The sequence below is a fragment of the Cryptomeria japonica genome, chromosome 8 (assembly GCF_030272615.1).
Source record: "Cryptomeria japonica chromosome 8, Sugi_1.0, whole genome shotgun sequence".
NCBI lineage: Eukaryota > Viridiplantae > Streptophyta > Pinopsida > Cupressales > Cupressaceae > Cryptomeria > Cryptomeria japonica.
Window position 1 is genome coordinate 54,921,634 of NC_081412.1, and position 20,026 is coordinate 54,941,659.

The window sequence follows — 20,026 nt, forward strand, 5'->3', positions numbered from 1 at the left end:
TTTTCCAACTCAAGCACGCTTAACCAAAGAATTTCTAACAAAAATGTATTTATATCACTTGCTAACGAATCACTTTAATAATATGACATTCATAGGTTCTCATATGTTCATGTACATATCCATCTTGACCAACATTTTATTTTTTTCTCTATTTACATGTGAAGCAATTATTGACAATATATTATATGAATATATTGCTAGAACAAAACTTATAACCACAAATACTATACCAACAAAGAAACTTCATCCAACTATTGACCCCTCTCCTATCACAAAAATGAAAAATGAAAAAAATTAGAAGATAAATATACCTTTGACAGGGATATGACCCTGAGAAAGAAGAAAGTGAGCATTTATTAGAATAATGGCATATGCAGTACAGGTAGTCCAGAAGATAACTCTAGGCACCCTAAGATTTTTAGCTACTTTGTGCAGGATAAATAGTTGTCCGTAATAATGCAAGTGATTGGAGGTACAGATTCATCTACTACACTTAACACACTTTCTAAAGCAGGTCCCAAGCTTTGCAGCGCAAGCAAAAGCTCACCAATCTCAGAAGTTCGGCCATGTTCCGGCGGTAAGCCATCTGGGATAGCTTAAAACCGAAATTTGAAACCCCTTCCTTGAATCTCACGGTCACGTGCAGCTGCATCTCTGGAAGCTGCTTTCAAAAGCCGCTGATCCATCCATTCAGTAGTAACGAAGGTTATGAAAAATCCTCGCATGCCCAGCAGCTCTGCAAGATTCATCAGTGGATTAGCATGGCCTTGTGCAGGACAGGCCACAATTACTGCGTGCAAAGAAGACATCATTTTGAGGCTGTTGCCTTCAGTTGCTCATTGTAAACTGATATCATCTATATATTGGCTACAGATCTTACTCCAAATCTCTAATTCTCATATTTCAGCATTTACAAATTCTTTCATTGGACCCACCGCTTAAGAATGCAATATGAACACAACTACTACAGATATTTTTTCTTTGGGCCCACTGTCATAGAAATGAGATAGGAATAAACTGACTACCGAGTTATGATATTACTATCAAAATTCAACTGTGTAGTTTTTGCGTCAAATTTATTGATCCATGATTCATGAGTCATAGTTCACAAGAACCCATCTTTCATGAAAATAAATGTTCCCCTTAGCACTCATTGCATCTAGATGATAGTCATAGAGGTGAAAAATTCAGTCTTCGGAGGAGGTCACTCATCCCAGTACTCCAACTCAAGCACGTTTAACCACGGAGTATTTATCTATGTATTCTTGTGCTGTGGATAATATAAAGTTGAATAATATTGTATTCTAAGACTGTTTTTGCTTGTAGTGACATTGCACAAGATAATTTTTTTTGTAGATTATTGTATAAAATGAACATTGTTAATTGATCAGAATCAATGGTCTGACAGACCAGAACATTATAAAGACAAATATGCCAAAAGCGAAGTATATACCTTAGGTGTCTTGATCAAAGTCCCAATAATTTTCTAAAACAAATTTGTATTTTGGACTGACATTTCGATATAGCCGATCACCTTGACTCTTTACAGTAGGTGCTAAAACAGAGTTAGAAAGAGAAAAATAAAGTCAGCTGTATAAATCTAAGATCTTGCTTTCTGAGAAAGACACATTTAGAAAAAATGTCTTCCAACTTGCTTTCTGAGATGATTGTGGGACTGTGGGACAGAGGCATAACTGACCTTGCTTTGGCATGAGACTTAGCTAGTTGCAAATGTGTGATAGAAATGATATACGATTTGAATTTATAAAGGTAATCACAAATGGCTTTATCGTTTCAAAATAGGAATGTATATGAGATCCAATTGTTAATAATAGATGGGATATATAAAATTGAATAAGAAAGGTACTCAGAAATTTGGATAATGAAAAATCAAATATCAATTTTGAAGAAAGTGAGAATGACTTCTTTAGATCTAGAATCAGAGCAATCCTTTGGGTATCAATGTTCATAACTACAATTGATGAGAAAAGATATCATGGTGGGTTTCAAAAAGTGAATGATCATTTTTAGATCCATTATTTTTATTTAGTATTATGGACCAACGAGAACATGTCCAAAAACACCTTAGATAAAGTCTATGTCGATCTTAGAATCAAAGCTAATTTAACTAAATATTAGTCATAATTTTTTATCTATTATCACTCATAAGAGATCCTACATAGATCTACAAACATATATAAACTATGATTGACTTATATAAGTGTATCTAAAGTAGTAAATTTATGTTGTCAATCCCACAAGCTAAGATATATATTTTTAATATCCTCACATCCATCTTCTAATCCTATAAATATATAATAAACCTCTATACATTTAAATAAAGTGGGATTAACCAATAAAGTTAATGCAAAGGACCATAATATTAGCCTATGTATAGACTTCCTTCAACACATGCTATTTCCAAAATTTTTATACTTCATGTCATTCATGTTTGATTATGAGTTTCTCCAAATCATTGGATTTTGTGATCTTAGCCTAGAGGTCAACTAGTTAAAATAAGAATAGTGAAGGACTCGCATATGTAATAGATTTTAAAATTTCACTTAACTTGAATGAGCTCATGAAATCACATTTAGCGTTACTTGTGAGCTTCTTTCTATAGTTAGTGCATACAAATTATGATTAACTTGGATTTTCAATTAAAAAACTTTTAATATTATATCTATAAAACACTCTAAAAGGGGTAAAATTTATTCAAACACAAAAGAAATACAAAGCACAAGCATTACACAACCTTGTCAATCTTGACTAAGTGGTCCATCTTCTAATTGTATAAACATATAGTAAACCTCTATCCATTTAAATAAAACATGATTAACCAATAAATTTAATGTAGAGTACCATAATATTAAGCCCGTGTATAGACTTCCTTCAACACATTCTATTTCCAATGTTTTCATGCTTCATGTCATTCATGTTTGATTACTTCCCTTGATGTGAGCTTCCCTAATGATTGGATCTTATGACCTTAGCCTAGAGGTCAACTAGTTTAAATAAGAATAGTGAAGGATTCACATGTGTAATAGATTTTAAAACTTCACTTAACTTGAATGAGCTTGTGAAATCACATCTATACTTACTTGTGAGCTTATTTATATAGACCCATTAGTGCATACATTTTCAATCTACAATTTTTCATGTTATATCTATAAATTTAATAATCTTGTTGATTTTTTTTGCATTAGCTATTTCATGTTTGTGCATGAAAAGTAACATTGCATAGCATGGACCAATCCATACATACTAAATATAATTCGCTAGAAAAACATAAGCATCCTTTCATGGGAAAACCCCATAGATAATGCCATATTTTGCATGGGGTCTAATGGACACATGTATTTTTTTTATGTAGTTTACACATAATTAACTTTAGGGTAAGTTTTAGAAAATAGTACCTTTTGGAGCCTTGGCTTTCTAGATTTATTCTTCTGGTAAGAAATAACACTATGACTTCTAAGAAAGAGATAAGAAATTTGAAGGTTAAGTGTTGAGTGATAGAGTTAGAGCCAAAGGTTTAACAAATAATAACATAATTTTAAAGTTTGAATGTTGGAGAAGTCATAATAGTAAAACAATAAAAAGACACAAGCACAAAATGTACATAGCAATATGCTGTCACAAAAATAATATAAAATTTACATTAATGCTATTTTATAAAGCCCCTTAAAATTATTAATAGTATATGATCTCTTATATTGAATTGATTAAAATCTTAAAACTTACTGATTTCACTAGATAAAATATATTAGGAAACTCCTTAGACCCTTGATTTTGCTATCTTTTGCATATCCTCTGCAAAAGTGTTCAAGTTTGAATAAGAAGTTCCTCCTTCCGTCACTGCCTTGTGTGCTGCCTCCTTTAGCCTCACAACATTTTCACGTAGTTTCACTCTGCTAGAACCTTCCATTATACTTCTAATTGTACTCTCAACAATCTCTTGTGTCACTACTTTGAATTCATCTACATCAACACCCTTAAAGTCAAAGCCAACATTCCAAACATCTTTTACAAATCGACAATTAAGAAATTGATCACCACAATAAGGCCATCCAATCATCGGAATTCCCATACTAATTGCCTCCAAAGTAGAATTCCACCCACTATGTGTAAGGAATCCTCCAATTGATAGATGAGAAAGCACCTACATAAAAAAAATTAAAATAATTTTAACTCGCATAAAAAACTTAAAGATTTATTAAACATAAAAAAAAAATACAAATCAAGAATCACCAACAGCCCAACAAAGAAACAGTCCAACAACAAACAAAGAATGATCTATTCCTATCCTCCCAACTAAAACTAATTTATAAAGTTACAATAATCAGAAGTTTAGAAACAGCCTTACCTTCAACTGATTCGTCCAACTAACGATCAGAGCCCGATCCTTGGTTCGATCCTTGAAGCCTTCTGGTAAATCAAGGGACTTACCATCTGCTATATCTGATCTGAGCACCCACAGGAACGGGTACCCACAAGCTTCTAGTCCAAGAGCCAGTTCATGCAATTGCTTTTCAGATTTTATAGCCATGCTACCAAAGGAAACATATAACACAGATCCCTGCGCTTGACCGTCGAGCCATTGAAAGCACGTTTTATCCTCTTCCCACATACTATACACGGAATTCCTACCTTGTAAGAAATTTGGAAGAAACACTGGGCCAATTGCCAGAGAAGGGCATCCATTAACGCTTAGACCTATTTGTGCATCTATACCTCCTTCCAACTCCTCGAAAGTATTGACTAGCACGTAGTCTGCTATGTTTTGGATGCGAGATTCGTAGAGGGAGGCACTGTAAATTACTTCAGAGACATGTTTTTCCCGGAAGAAGGAAACGATGTCAGTTGGCCTGATAGGAGGGATTTTTCCAGGGAGGCATGTGATTAGTTTATCTTTAGACTTTAAGTCCTCTTCTGCAATAACAATGCTTATCATGTGAGAAGACATTAATGGAACAAATAATTGTATCTCAAAGATTAGACGAGAGCCAAAACCAACTCAATTAAGTTCAATGTGACTGGACGAACCGAAAGATCAGTGTATATCACAGAGAGATTGAAGCAAGCAAAACAAGAAGGAAATAAATGATACAGGAAAAAGAGCAACACAGGGCATTAGGAAATAAATGATACATGCAACACAGTGTTGGAAGTGGAAAACACTCTGAGAGGGGGGGGGTGAATCAGAGTGAATCAGAGTGTGACAAAATTTTAACGAGTTATACTTTTATGGACCTTGACAATTTTAATTCACAGTGTGAACAGATGGCTGAGACTTAACACTTTGAAGGAGTACATTAATGCAGCATAAAGTATACCATTGAACCAACTAAAACATCTGATTCAGACCTTGTTTAACAAAATGGTATTAAAATATTACACAAACTTGAAACATTAAAAATACTTTCAATATTGCATTACATATATCCAACTAAACAGAGTATGAGATAAAGAGGACTAGAATATGATGTATCAGAGCATACACTAGTAAACAGAATGAAACACGACAATGCAACATAACACAATATTTTGCATGAGTGGAAAACCCTCTTGGGGTAGAAAAACCACTCGGAAGATCCCTTATATTAATTCAAAAAGAGCACCAACTCAGTTCACATGTTTTAGAAACCACAAGGCCTCAAGGAGCACCAACCCCTCTTCTTATCAATGTATATTTCAACTCGAGCTACAACCACTGGTGATTTTATGCATGCACTTTATTCTTGCAGTCACAAAACCATCAGGGATTGGAGCGAGAATATTTTTATCAGTCTGTACATATGAAAATTTTGCAATAATATTCTTCAACACTATCCAATCTCTGAAAATATAGTTTCAAATCAATAAAATCTCATATACTCTGAACAGTATGATTTCAAATCAACAAACCCTGAACAATACGATTTCAAATCAAATAAAACCTCAAATACTCTGTACTGTATGATTTCAAATCAATAAACACTGAATAATATGGTTTCAATTCAATGAAGCCTCATATACTCTGTAACAAAAACAGAGTATTGATTCTCAAGAAACCCTCGGCTGGTTCTGTTAAACTACGGCACTGTTTAACGCTTCCACTTTGTTCACACTCAAAACACGGCACTGTATTTCTCTGTTTTAATGTTAGAACTTTGTTCACACTCAAACTATGGCACTGTGTTTCTCCGTTTTTCTTCTCACAGACTGATTTGTCAAACTGTTTTTATGCACACCCAGAAAGAATCCCGTTTTCATCTTAAATAACCCGTTAACTGACAAGATTTGTAAACTGAAAAACAAATAACTGATTCTAACTGTGCAACGGAAGACATTTTAATTTCCCAGTCATGAAAAACAAAAATAAAGCACAACCACTTCCTTATTTTTATTTTGCATAACTAAAAAATTCGAACCAAGGTAAACAGAATCTCTTAAATCATGTGTTTCAAGAACCATACCTGTTAAATGCAAACTGAACAAATAAACTAACCAGTCAACTGCTAATCTCTTGAATGAAACCATTGTTCGCACCATTCTCTGTAACTGATTCGAGCTCTGTAGCTCCAGCGGCACTGTGACTCACATGGCGTTAGGGTTTGACGGACTCCAAAACAAAACAAATGAAACGCCAAATGCAACTTCCAAGAAAAACATTAACTAGTTCGATACAATAAGTATCATGAGGAATATGCCCTTTAAACCGTAGCAATTTTAAACCAAAAATGTCATTAACATAAATGCAAAGTCAGAGCTATCGTGTCACCAACATGGCTCCAAAGAACATGTTTTAAAAACACTTAACACGTCAGCCAAGTCAGTATGTCCGTGTATGCCAACACATCACCTTTTTTCTTTCTTGTCATCGAGGACAAAAGTACCAAAGAGCAACAAACTCCCCCTTTGTCCTTGATGGCAAAAAAAGAAAAAAACTTAAACAATTATTGCCACGAAAAATGCCATCATCTGAAAGGATCAAAAACAATGCAAGAAATTCCACTGTCAACAAATGCAATATACATCACCACTGAACTTTGTTGTATAAAAAAACATTCTCTGAACTTGCAATTCTGTAAATAATGAACTCTCAATCTGAATCAAACAAGAATACTGAACTGAAATTCCCAAAATGCTTGTGCCACTGTAATGAAATTCCAATGCCTGAAAAGTCAATTTGTCACTGTAATATCACTGTAATGCCAATGAAATGCCAATAACATGCCAAGTCTGTAATGTCAATCAAAAAGAATACCAATATGTGAAATGTCAATATCTGTGAAATGCCAATATCCAATGTCACTGTCAGAAATGAAAAACTAGAGTGAATACCAATATGCCAATATCTGTGAAATGCCAATATCCAATGTCACAATATCCAATCTATCACTGTATACTGTCAAAAATGAAAAATTTATCACTGTATACTGTCAAACATGAAATACTGTCACTGTATACTGATGTTACTCACTGTTGCAAAAGAAATGAATTAATACCAATCTGTACAATCTGTCACTGTAAAAACAAATACCAAATTCTCCCCCTTTTTTTCTTTTTTTTCAATACAAGGACAAAAGGAAAGAAGAGAGCAATAGAGCAACACTCCCCCTCAAAGTATGCTTTAGGTGAAGACAAGAGTAGATTGAGAAAATACTCCCAATCTATCCCTTAACCGTTCAAAACTTCTTTAGATAAGGCTTTTGTAAAAATGTCAGCAACTTGGGCTTGTGAAGGAACAAACAGCAATTGAAACTCATTAGCCTACACCTGATCTCGTAAAAAATGAAGTTTAATGGCAACATGTTTAGTACGAGAGTGCATAATAGGATTTTTTGAAAGATCAATTGCACTAGTATTGTCACAATAGATTGAAATGGGCTTAATAGTAGAAATACCCATATCAGTAATTTGATGAGACATCCATATCAGTTGTGTGCAACATGCAGTGGCTGCTATGTATTCTGACTCTGCGGTGGATAGAGTGACACAATCTTGTTTTTTACTGTGCCAAGCAACAAGACAATCACCAAGAAAGAAGGCAGCTCCACTGGTGCTTTTACGATCATCGAGACAACCAGCCCAATCAGAATCAGTGAAACCCACAAGAGTGAAGTCATTATTGCGAGGATACCAAAGACCATAATCTAGTGTGCCTTGAACATATCTAAAGATTCGTTTTACAGCATTCAAATGAGATTGTTTAGGTGCAGATTGAAAGCGAGCGACTAGACATACTGCAAACATTAAATCTGGTCGAGATGCAGTTAAATATAATAGACTTCCTATCATTGACCTGTACTCAGATTGATTTACTGCAGGTGAGTCATCTGATTTGCTCAATTTACAGCCTGTTTCCATTGGAGTGCTGACTGGTTTACAATCTGTCATATTAAATTTTCTAATCATCTCTTTGGCATATTTAGTTTGTGACAAGAAGATACCTTACTGAAGTTGTAACACTTGAAGACCAAGAAAGAAATTCAGTTCCCCAAACATAGACATTTCAAACTCAGATTCCATGATTTTAGAGAACTTTTTGGATAAAGAGTCATTATTACAGCCAAAAATGATATCATCTACATATATTACAACCACTAGGACATCATTACCTTCAAGTTTAACATATAAGTTGCTATCTACAGCACCTCTAGTGAAACCATTTGCTTTAAGATGATTATCCAGTCTAGAGTACCAAGCTCTTGGAGCCTGTTTAAGACCATAGAGTGCTTTCTTTAATCTATATACACAATCAGATTTGCCTGCAATTTCAAAACCTTCCGGCTATTCCATATACACTTCTTCATCAAGATAACCATTCAGAAAGGCAGTTTTGACATCCATCTGATAAACTTTAAATTTTTTATAGCAAGAGTATGCAAGAAAAATTCTGATTGATTCTAATCTAGCTACTGGTGCGAATGTTTCTCCAAAATCTATTCCTTCCTGCTGAGCATAACCTTTACACACAAAACGAGCTTTATTTCTAACAACCTTCCCAGATTCATCAAGCTTATTTCTAAAAATCCATTTGCCTCCTATCACATTCTTGTCATCTGGCCTAGGTACTAATTCCCAAGTTTGGTTTTTCTCTATTTGACTGATTTCATCTTTCATTGCATTTAACCAACATTCATCAGATAAAGCATCAGAAACATTTTTGGGTTCAAAATCAGTTATCAAACAAAAATGTTTAGCCAATTGAGCTTGTTCAGTTGTTTTTGCCCTTCTCCTAGTCAAAATACCTGCATCTATATTACCAATAACTTGACTTTGAGGATGTCTCTTTGTTATAATTTTTGAGGGTGTATAATGAAGAGTACCTGTCTCTGCATTTGAATTCTCTGTATTTTCTTCATCAGAACTTGATGAATCATTTTTCTTTTCTGTTTCTGTAGGTTTAGGAACTTGATCAACCTTTGTTAAAGTAATTTCCTCTTCCTCAATATCCTGCAAATCATTACTTAACAAAAATTGTTCATCAAACCTTACATTTATTGTTTCAACAATTTTATTCAGTCTATTATTGAAACATCTATAGGCTTTGCTGTGAGTAGAGTATCCAAGAAAGATACCCTCATCAGTTTTAGCCTCAAAATTTCTTAGATTTTCTTCATCTCTTTTTAGATAACATTTGGCACCAAAAATCTTGAAATATTTGATAGAAGCAGCTTTTCCATACCAAAGTTCATAAGGAGTAAAGGTAGATTTTACCCTGATTTGAACACGATTCAAAATGTAAACAGCTGTGTGTACAGCTTCTTTCCAATATCTGTCTGGTAGATTTGCCTCATTAAGCATTGTGCGAGCCATTTCTTTGACTGTTCTATTTTTTCTCTCAACTACTCCATTCTGTTGAGGTGTACGAGTAGCAGCATATTGTCTCTTAATACCATGTCTTTCACAGTAATCAATGAATTCTTGTGAAGTGAATTCACCACCCTTGTCTGATCTCAAGCATTTCAACTTTAGATCAGATTCTCGTTCAACCATTTTTCTGAAAATCTTAAACCTATCAAATGCTTCAGATTTGTGTTTAAGGAAAGTGACCCATACCATTCTGGTATAGTCATCAACAAAAAGCATTAAATATTTTTCACCATTTATAGACTGTGTCCTTGTAGGACCACATAAGTCTGTGTGAACAAGCTGTAATGGTCTAGTAGAAGAATGTTCTTTAGGTTTGAAAGACACTTTTGTTTGCTTTCCTTTCAAACATGCTTTACAAACTGAATTGAATGGTTTATTCAAAATAGGCAAACCTCTAACATTCTGATTTTTACTGATTCTAACCAGATTGTCAAAATTTATATGTCCTAGGCGTTTATGCCATAACCAATTTTCTTCTATTTGACCCATAAGACAAATGCCTTCATTATTCTCATAGTCAGTGGAATCAAGAAGACTATAGACATTGCCAATTGTTCTCAAACCAGCAGCAACAGTTTTACCAGATTTATTTTTGATAGTACAGTCTTGAGAGCTAAAAGATACACTGTAACCACTATCACAAATTTGACTGACACTCAATAAATTGTGCTTTAACCCTTCAACAAAGTACACATCATGAATAGGAGTATCATCATTTAGCAATAATGTACCTTTACCTCGAACATAAGCTCCTGAATTATCCCCAAAGCGTACAAAGCCACCATTAAAGTCTTCAAGATGCAGAAATTTATTTCTATCTCCTGTCATATGGTGTGAACAGCCACTGTCCAACACCCATAAAGATTTCTTATTTGAGAAAAATGCAGTTTGCACTATCATTGATTTCTCAATACCAGTTACAAACTTAGGTTTCCATATTTTATTAGGACTTGCCTTTGTTTTGCACTGTATAGTAGTATGCCCAAAAGTGTTACACTTATTACACTTTACTGTTTTTGGAAAGTCATATCCTTGATTGTACCCAACCATAGGAGATCTTTGCTGCAGAAATTTGCAAGTATTAACCTTATGACCAAACCTATTGCAATAGAAACAGTATCCATAAAAGAAGCCAAACCTAAAAGGTTTTGTTCTGTTATAAGTCTGAAATGATTTTCTAGTTGCAGGCTTAGTGTTCTGTCTTGATGATTCAGCTTTATCAAACCCTAAACCAGCCAAATCTTTATGCAATTTTTGCTTGCTCAAGATATCATTTAGATGTATTGTACTTTCATACTGTTCAATTTTTTTTTGAAGTTTTGTGGACTGTTGTTCTAATGTTTCAATTTTCTTTTCTCTTTCTTCAAGAAGGGACTTCAAGTTTGAAGTCACTAAATTTGCATCATTTAACTCAACTTGTAAAATCTGATTTGAATTTTCATGTGAGGCTGCAAGTTTCTTTAACCTCTTTATTTCTTTTAAGGCACACAGCAATTCTCCTTCAAGATCTATTTCTCCTTGATCTAGATCTTCAAATTCATTTTCTGTTTTGCTAGTTACATCTTCTAATTCTGCCATAAATAGAGTTTCATCACCTTCACAAGGTGAATCATCTGATTCATTTCCAGAGTCTTCTTTAGTAAAAAGACTCTTCTTTTTCTTACAGGTATTAAATCTCCTTTTAGGATTCCACATTTTCTTTTTGTAGAATTTTTCTGGTTTTTCCTCTTTGCTGTTTTGATCACTTAGAGGACATTGAGCAGCAAAGTGTCTAGCTTTGCCACAATTAAAGCACTTAAAAGGTAATTTGCCCTTATATTTCTTTTTTAGTTTTCTAACAAAAAGGGCTTCTATAGCATCTGAAAGTTCAGAGTCACTATCAGGTTCTTCTTTCTTTTCTACTTTAAAAGCTGTTTCTTTTGAAGAAGAAGGATTATTACCTATCCTCATCTCATAGGCAGTAAGAATGCTTTGAAGATTATCAAGTGTCATGGTAGAAAAACTTTTCTTTTCTTCTAAGGTTGAAACCTTAGTTTCAAACTTGGGTAACAAGGTTCTAATCACTTTATTGACAACCTCCTTTTCTTCAACATCTTCACCAAGACCCTTTCTAGAATTAACTATTTCATCAACTCTAAGAAAATAACTTGCTACTGTTTCATCTTCTTTCATTCTTAAGGATTCAAACTGATTTTTGAGTGTAAGGATTTTAGACTCCTTAACCTTAGCATCCCCTTGATAAATGGTTTCAAGTTTTTTCCAAATATCATAAGCAGAAGAACAATGCATGACTTTAACAAAAACATCTTTAGTGAGACCACATAAGAGAGCATGCTTAGCTCTGGCATTTAACTCATACTTAGTTTTATCATCAGGATCAGTAGGAATAATAGAAGGAACTGTATATTTTGTGATCACAATATTCCACACATTAAGATCAACTGAAATGAGATAAGTTTCCATCCTAATTTTCCAGAACACATAATCAGTTCCATCAAAAAGAGGAGCTCTTGAAAGTGAAGCACCTTCCTGAGTTTGAGCCATAAAACAAACTTCCAAGTGACCAGGAACAATCCCTAGGACAGACCTATATGAGGGACCCTATGCTCTGATACCACTTGTTGGAAGTGGAAAACACTCTGAGAGGGGGGGGGTGAATCAGAGTGTGACAAAATTTTAACGAGTTATACTTTTATGGACCTTGACAATTTTAATTCACAGTGTGAACAGATGGCTGAGACTTAATACTTTGAAGGAGTACATTAATGCAGCATAAAGTATACCATTGAACCAACTAAAACATCTGATTCAGACCTTGTTTAACAAAATGGTATTAAAATATTACACAAACTTGAAACATTAAAAATACTTTCAATATTGCATTACATATATCCAACTAAACAGAGTATGAGATAAAGAGGACTAGAATATGATGTATCAGAGCATACACTAGTAAACAGAATGAAACACGACAATGCAACATAACACAATATTTTGCATGAGTGGAAAACCCTCTTGGGGTAGAAAAACCACTCGGAAGATCCCTTATATTAATTCAAAAAGAGCACCAACTCAGTTCACATGTTTTAGAAACCACAAGGCCTCAAGGAGCACCAACCCCTCTTCTTATCAATGTATATTTCAACTCGAGCTACAACCACTGGTGATTTTATGCATGCACTTTATTCTTGCAGTCACAAAACCATCAGGGATTGGAGCGAGAATATTTTTATCAGTCTGTACATATGAAAATTTTGCAATAATATTCTTCAACACTATCCAATCTCTGAAAATATAGTTTCAAATCAATAAAATCTCATATACTCTGAACAGTATGATTTCAAATCAACAAACCCTGAACAATACGATTTCAAATCAAATAAAACCTCAAATACTCTGTACTGTATGATTTCAAATCAATAAACACTGAATAATATGGTTTCAATTCAATGAAGCCTCATATACTCTGTAACAAAAACAGAGTATTGATTCTCAAGAAACCCTCGGCTGGTTCTGTTAAACTACGGCACTGTTTAACGCTTCCACTTTGTTCACACTCAAAACACGGCACTATATTTCTCTGTTTTAATGTTAGAACTTTGTTCACACTCAAACTATGGCACTGTGTTTCTCCGTTTTTCTTCTCACAGACTGATTTGTCAAACTGTTTTTATGCACACCCAGAAAGAATCCCGTTTTCATCTTAAATAACCCGTTAACTTACAAGATTTGTAAACTGAAAAACAAATAACTGATTCTAACTGTGCAACGGAAGACATTTTAATTTCCCAGTCATGAAAAACAAAAATAAAGCACAACCACTTCCTTATTTTTATTTTGCATAACTAAAAAATTCGAACCAAGGTAAACAGAATCTCTTAAATCATGTGTTTCAAGAACCATACCTGTTAAATGCAAACTGAACAAATAAACTAACCAGTCAACTGCTAATCTCTTGAATGAAACCATTGTTCGCACCATTCTCTGTAACTGATTCGAGCTCTGTAGCTCCAGCGGCACTGTGACTCACATGGCGTTAGGGTTTGACGGACTCCAAAACAAAACAAATGAAACGCCAAATGCAACTTCCAAGAAAAACATTAACTAGTTCGATACAATAAGTATCATGAGGAATATGCCCTTTAAACCGTAGCAATTTTAAACCAAAAATGTCATTAACATAAATGCAAAGTCAGAGCTATCGTGTCACCAACATGGCTCCAAAGAACATGTTTTAAAAACACTTAACACGTCAGCCAAGTCAGTATGTCCGTTTATGCCAACACATCACCTTTTTTCTTTCTTGTCATCGAGGACAAAAGTACCAAAGAGAAACAAACTCCCCCTTTGTCCTTGATGGCAAAAAAAGAAAAAAACTTAAACAATTTTTGCCATGAAAAATGCCATCATCTGAAAGGATCAAAAACAATGCAAGAAATTCCACTGTCAACAAATGCAATATACATCACCACTGAACTTTGTTGTATAAAAAAACATTCTCTGAACTTGCAATTCTGTAAATAATGAACTCCCAATCTGAATCAAACAAGAATACTGAACTGAAATTCCCAAAATGCTTGTGCCACTGTAATGAAATTCCAATGCCTGAAAAGTCAATTTGTCACTGTAATATCACTGTAATGCCAATGAAATGCCAATAACATGCCAAGTCTGTAATGTCAATCAAAAAGAATACCAATATGTGAAATGCCAATATCTGTGAAATGCCAATATCCAATGTCACTGTCAGAAATGAAAAACTAGAGTGAATACCAATATGCCAATATTTGTGAAATGCCAATATCCAATGTCACAATATCCAATCTATCACTGTATACTATCAAAAATGAAAAATTTATCACTGTATACTGTCAAACATGAAATACTGTCACTGTATACTGATGTTACTCACTGTTGCAAAAGAAATGAATTAATACCAATCTGTACAATCTGTCACTGTAAAAACAAATACCAAATTCTCCCCCTTTTTTTCTTTTTTTTCAATACAAGGACAAAAGGAAAGAAGAGAGCAATAGAGCAACACTCCCTCTCTCTCTCTCTCTCTCTCTCTCTCTCTCTCTCTCTCTCTCTCTCCCTCCCTCCCCCCTCTCCTCTCCCTCCCCCTCCTTCTTCTCTCCCTCTCTCCCTCCTTCCCTTCCACCCCCCCTCCTCTCTCCCTCCCCCCTACTCTCCCCCCTCTCCCTCTCTCTCTCTCTCTCTCTCTCTCTCTCTCTCTCTCTCTCTCTCTCTCCTTCCCTCCCTTTTCATTCACATTTTTCTACTACTAATAGCACATACAGGGTACTAAACCTATTAGTTCACTGCCCTGCCATAACCTTTTTTAGGTGTAGGAGTGCGTATGTGGTACTTATTATGTGTAAGAGAATACGGGGTACTGAGCACATTATTCGCTACCCTGCAATAACATTTTTTAGGCTTAGGAGCATGTGGGGGCTACTTATTAGTACAGAATGGGGAAAAAAATATCATTGGGCTTGCCAACATTTTATGCACTAACAAGACGTACGCAGTTATTAATGTAGCTCATACGCGGTACATAGACATAGTTTTAGTTTTCCAAGAGCCTCAACGACCTCAAAAGAATTTTTTGATGTCGTTGAAGGCCCCACTAGAACTGTGTTTGCACTTCTATCACTATTTTATACATAGAAGTAAGTGAATCTTTTGTTTTTGCATGATTTCAAATAATTTAATTATTGTTCTTATTAGTTTTTTCACTCGTATTGTGCTTGTTTAATAGTTTGTTTCCAAAAACTAGTAATAAGATGCATATTTATGGTTATTTGTTTTTTTATGAACTTTTGTTTACATATATATGTAATATGATTCTATTTAGGACAATCGATATCAACCATGGGAAAGAACAAGCGAGGAATGATGGAACAACGAGAGGTTGAAAAGGAAAGACAAAGGTAGCGTATGAAGAAATTGTGTGGCATAAGAACAATGGGAGAAGAAGGTATGTCATCCTCAACATCTCAATTTGATTTACCAAACGAACATAATGCACCTAATGCAATTGAAGAAGAGACATTTGATTTACCGTATGAACCTAATACAATTGAAGAAGATACTGCATTGAATAATCAATTAAATGATGAACATACACCTTCTCTATTTGATGAATTGAATGTACATAATGCACCAATGTTAACACCTCCTAGAATCATTCGTAGGAAACCAAAGTATCTAATTGACATTGATGAGAATATATTGAAGCCAATGCCCAATAAAATGAATGAACAAACTTGTAGGAGAATGGTTAAAAGAATATGGCAAAACTATTTTGAAAACTTAAATCAAACTGCAAGATGTCAATTAATTTTTCAAATGATTAAAATTTTGAATTTTAGAGAGAGAATGAAAATTCTAGGCCTAAGATCACCTGAAAGTAATAGTGAAAGAACTATTGTGAGAAATATATTTGATTCATATCAAGATATTCGTTCAATATCACGTACTAAAGATTCTAATGCTACTCAATGTGTCATTAAATCAACCATAATGAGCAAGAAAATAAAAAAAATCATTTGATAAGAAAAACAAGTCATTAAATGTTAGTAGAACAACATTAAGTAAAGCATTAAAGAGGCGGGAAAAAATAGGGGAACCTAACCATAACTATCTTTGGGCATTCTTGAGTAGACAACAAAGCGAAGACAAGGTTGTTGTTGATGCACTAAGAACAAAAATTGAAAAAATTTGGCATGACAACACCAAAGTTTCACCCAGCCAAAGAGATGTTGTTACAAGGTGAATTGGGTCTACAAATCGTGAGCCACTTGCCAAACACTATTTGGATATGACTCAAACTAAATTTTATGAAAGATTCCTTCAAAAGTTTCCTCAAATAATAATTTCTCAAAGATTTTTTGAAATGGAAAAACCTTTTTATATTAAGATTAATCATGTACGCACCACATATTGTTGTAGGATGCATATTGAATTTTCCATGCACTATGATATTTTTTGTCATATTTGTTCTACTTTGCACACTACCGATGTTTTGTAGGAAGGCAATATACAAGCACCTCCTAAGTCAGTAAGAGAATTTATTTCAAGTGTGCTATGTAATAGACATGATGGTTGAATTTATTATAAGATGCCTTGTTTGGAAGGTTCTTGTGCTATATGTGGTGGTTTGCAACATTTACCAAGATGCGTACATTTAGAGAGCACACATGAAATGGGTATGAAACTATTTTCTTTCAGAAAATACACGATAGTCACATATGGAGTTAAAGATGGAAAAGATTTGAAGAGATGTTATCTAGTAAATCCTTTAATCTGCAACAACTCATCTATGACATACTAGCCAAACCAACTCACTTAATGTGACTGAAACACTGGAACAAACAAAATAATATGTTGGCATCAATGACAACACATCACTCAGTCAATCCAAACACATATTTGCACATTATTCCAACAATCTCTCTAATTCCAACAACAAAGACTAAAGTATAAGAACTTTGAGTCTCTTTATACAAATAATTAAAATCTTTGACAAAAACACGTAAAATCTTTAAAACAAAATACCCTTTTCATGCACTAAGATTCAAATCACAATTGATCAAAGAACATAACCAGACCAAGTAAAAAGAATTGTTAATAGAATGTTATTCGTTTAAAAAGAGATGAAGGATTTTAAATACATGGAAGATGATAGCTATCTCATTTATGTTAATTTGTCCTTGATTCTCTGAAACCACCGTAGTCTCTTCCTCAGCTAGACTCGACCTTGCTAAAGATAGCCTCCAAACTATCATAATACACACTATTTCTTAGCTAAATATGTTGTTCCATATCTCTAGGGTTTAAAGACTCATGGTTGTTCAAAATGAACACAAAGAAAATTAAATACCTTTGTCTCGAGTATCATACCTAGTTCAAAATGAATTTCAATGGAATGATTTAAAAAAAAACTTAAGTATAATATATCCCCATTTCATAGTCACTTTAAGTGACTTAATAACAGATTACCTTCGAAACTTTCAATGCCTTTAGGACAATAACAACACCTAAGGCTTTAGATATTATGATCAAAGTCCATGACTATGTCTTATACATATTTCATTTAGCTATTATCACATACCTTTTGCAAATAATTATGTGATCAAAGGGTAAGTGCACAAAGATGGTGGTCAAAAAGGGGGTATAAGTGGACACTTTTTTTCTGAAATCAGGTGAATCTGAACTTGGAGGCAAAATTTGAAAGTCATCCACTCAAGATATGAAGATAATGAAACAACAAATATTGTAGTACTCTAAATCTAGTTTCCAAACTACTAAACTTTTTCAAAATTGGATAAGATTAAGGGGGTCAAATCCTTCGCGCACGAAAAAAAAGATCCATATTTTTTCTAAAAAACATAACATAGTGTCTGGCGTGCACATCAAAAAATTCATAGTCAGATTTAGTATTTTGACAAATCCTTTGGCAAAAATATAGTTAAGAGTGAGTACTAGAAGATGTGTGTTTTTTTGTAATTTTTTGTTGAGTATTTTTTTTTTATGATTTTTCCAATCGAGCACATCCTAAAAATTAGGTACCTAGTCGTGTGCAAAGCATAAGTTGCACTTAACAAATAGAAAAAACAATTTTTTTTTAAATTGGAAAGAATCAAGTTCACTACAATAATAAATATTTAAAAAAAAAATTGGATAAGTATATCAAAAGTTATTAAAAAAATGGTGCACCTATGTCTATGAGAACTATGGAGACACTGGTAAAAGAAATTCAATAATAATATGTTATTGTTGTTCAAATTTAAAACAAATAATATGGTTAGAAAGCTCAGAAGATGGGTGAAAATATAGTGGAAAATTTAGAAATACCCACTTGATGAAGTGTAAACCTGATGATGACAAAGTCGATAAACCAAGTTGATAAAATAAAACACATCAAAAATGAGAGAAATGGAGGGAAATCAAACTTCCAAACCATAGCTTTGTCATCCAGGCCTATTTCCAAGCCTAAACAGTCAAAAGCACATACGGGGTACTTATGGTATAAAAATCATGTATGGGGTACCTCTCAAACGCATACAAGGTCTCTCTCTCTCTCTCTCTCTCTCTCTCTCTCTCTCTCTCTCTCTCTCTCTCTCTCTCTCTCTCTCTCTCTCTCTCTCTCTCTCTCTCTCCCTTCCTCCATACCCCATCCCTCTCTCTCCCTCCCTCTCTCCCCTTCTCCCTTCCTCCATACCCCATCCCTCTTTCTCTTGTTCTCTCCCTCCCTCCCTACATACCCCATTTTAACTGTGTCTGCACTTCTATAGAAGTAAGTGAATTTATTTCTTGTTTGCAACTTCCTCTTTGATTTTTATCATATATACTTTCCTAAGAAAATTGACTAATGGATTTGTGTGTAAGTATTGAATAGGAGGAATAGGATTTGAAATTGAACCATAGGTGCATTACTGTGACAAACAAGGAACTCTACAGCAATATTCTTCTCTAATGTGTTTTTAATGAGCTGAGCAGATGTGGAAAATAGTGTCAACAAAGGAACATGATGAGTTGGAGTACCTGCATTATGTTTTTCAGAAGGAAACAATTGGTAGGAAGAGAAAGAGGGAGAGTAACACAAATGATGTCTTGGAGAATGATAGTGGTGGGTATGTGAGAGTTCCCATGTTGTTACACAATGCCTGTCACCTAAAGAAATTAAAGTTTGTTGTATGCATGGCAGTGGTAGTATATAATGATCATCACTTATCGAATGGCTTGGAACGATACATACCCATGAAATAAATCAAGTATGTAATTTCTATAGTCACAATTGAGATCAATCCTATAACCTTGCAAATTTAATAGCATCATATATTTTAGAACTTAGACAATACTCTTAGGGTTAGGTCAAGCTCTTACACTTTCTTTTTAGCGAAGCCTCATTGTTTGTTCGCTTGGAGTCTCTCTTATGCTGACAATGGTCTAACTTAGCTAAATCAAAACTAAACTACTGATGTTCTATCTTATGATGTTCTATTCATATCTTTAAAATTAATATATCATTTTATTAGACCACCATATGACCCCTTAGGTGTCATTAGAGGTTTTATTGTTTCCTAAGAGGTCATATGGTATCTTGTGACCCCTTAGAACACCATATGACCCCTTAAGACACCATACGAGTCATAACATC

The 20,026-nt window shown here is 34.1% G+C and overlaps 1 protein-coding gene across 4 annotated transcripts in view; it reads right to left on the minus strand.

The window, feature by feature from the left end:
• The window catches only part of LOC131078046 (UDP-glycosyltransferase 85A1), a 112,953-nt gene that overhangs the window by 10,584 nt on the left and 82,343 nt on the right, over positions 1-20,026 (minus strand). For 2 of the 4 annotated variants that reach the window (XM_059209729.1, XM_059209728.1), the window contains exons 2-3: positions 4,367-4,932; positions 3,745-4,162 (exon numbers count right to left, since the gene is read on the minus strand). In XM_059209729.1, coding sequence (XP_059065712.1) covers positions 3,779-4,162; positions 4,367-4,932 — 950 coding nt within the window. In that variant the 3' untranslated portion in view covers positions 3,745-3,778. Of the gene's footprint in view, positions 1-58; positions 737-3,744; positions 4,163-4,366; positions 4,933-20,026 lie in introns of those variants that run through there. The other 2 variants (XR_009358693.1, XM_059209727.1) reach the window with 2 other exon arrangements.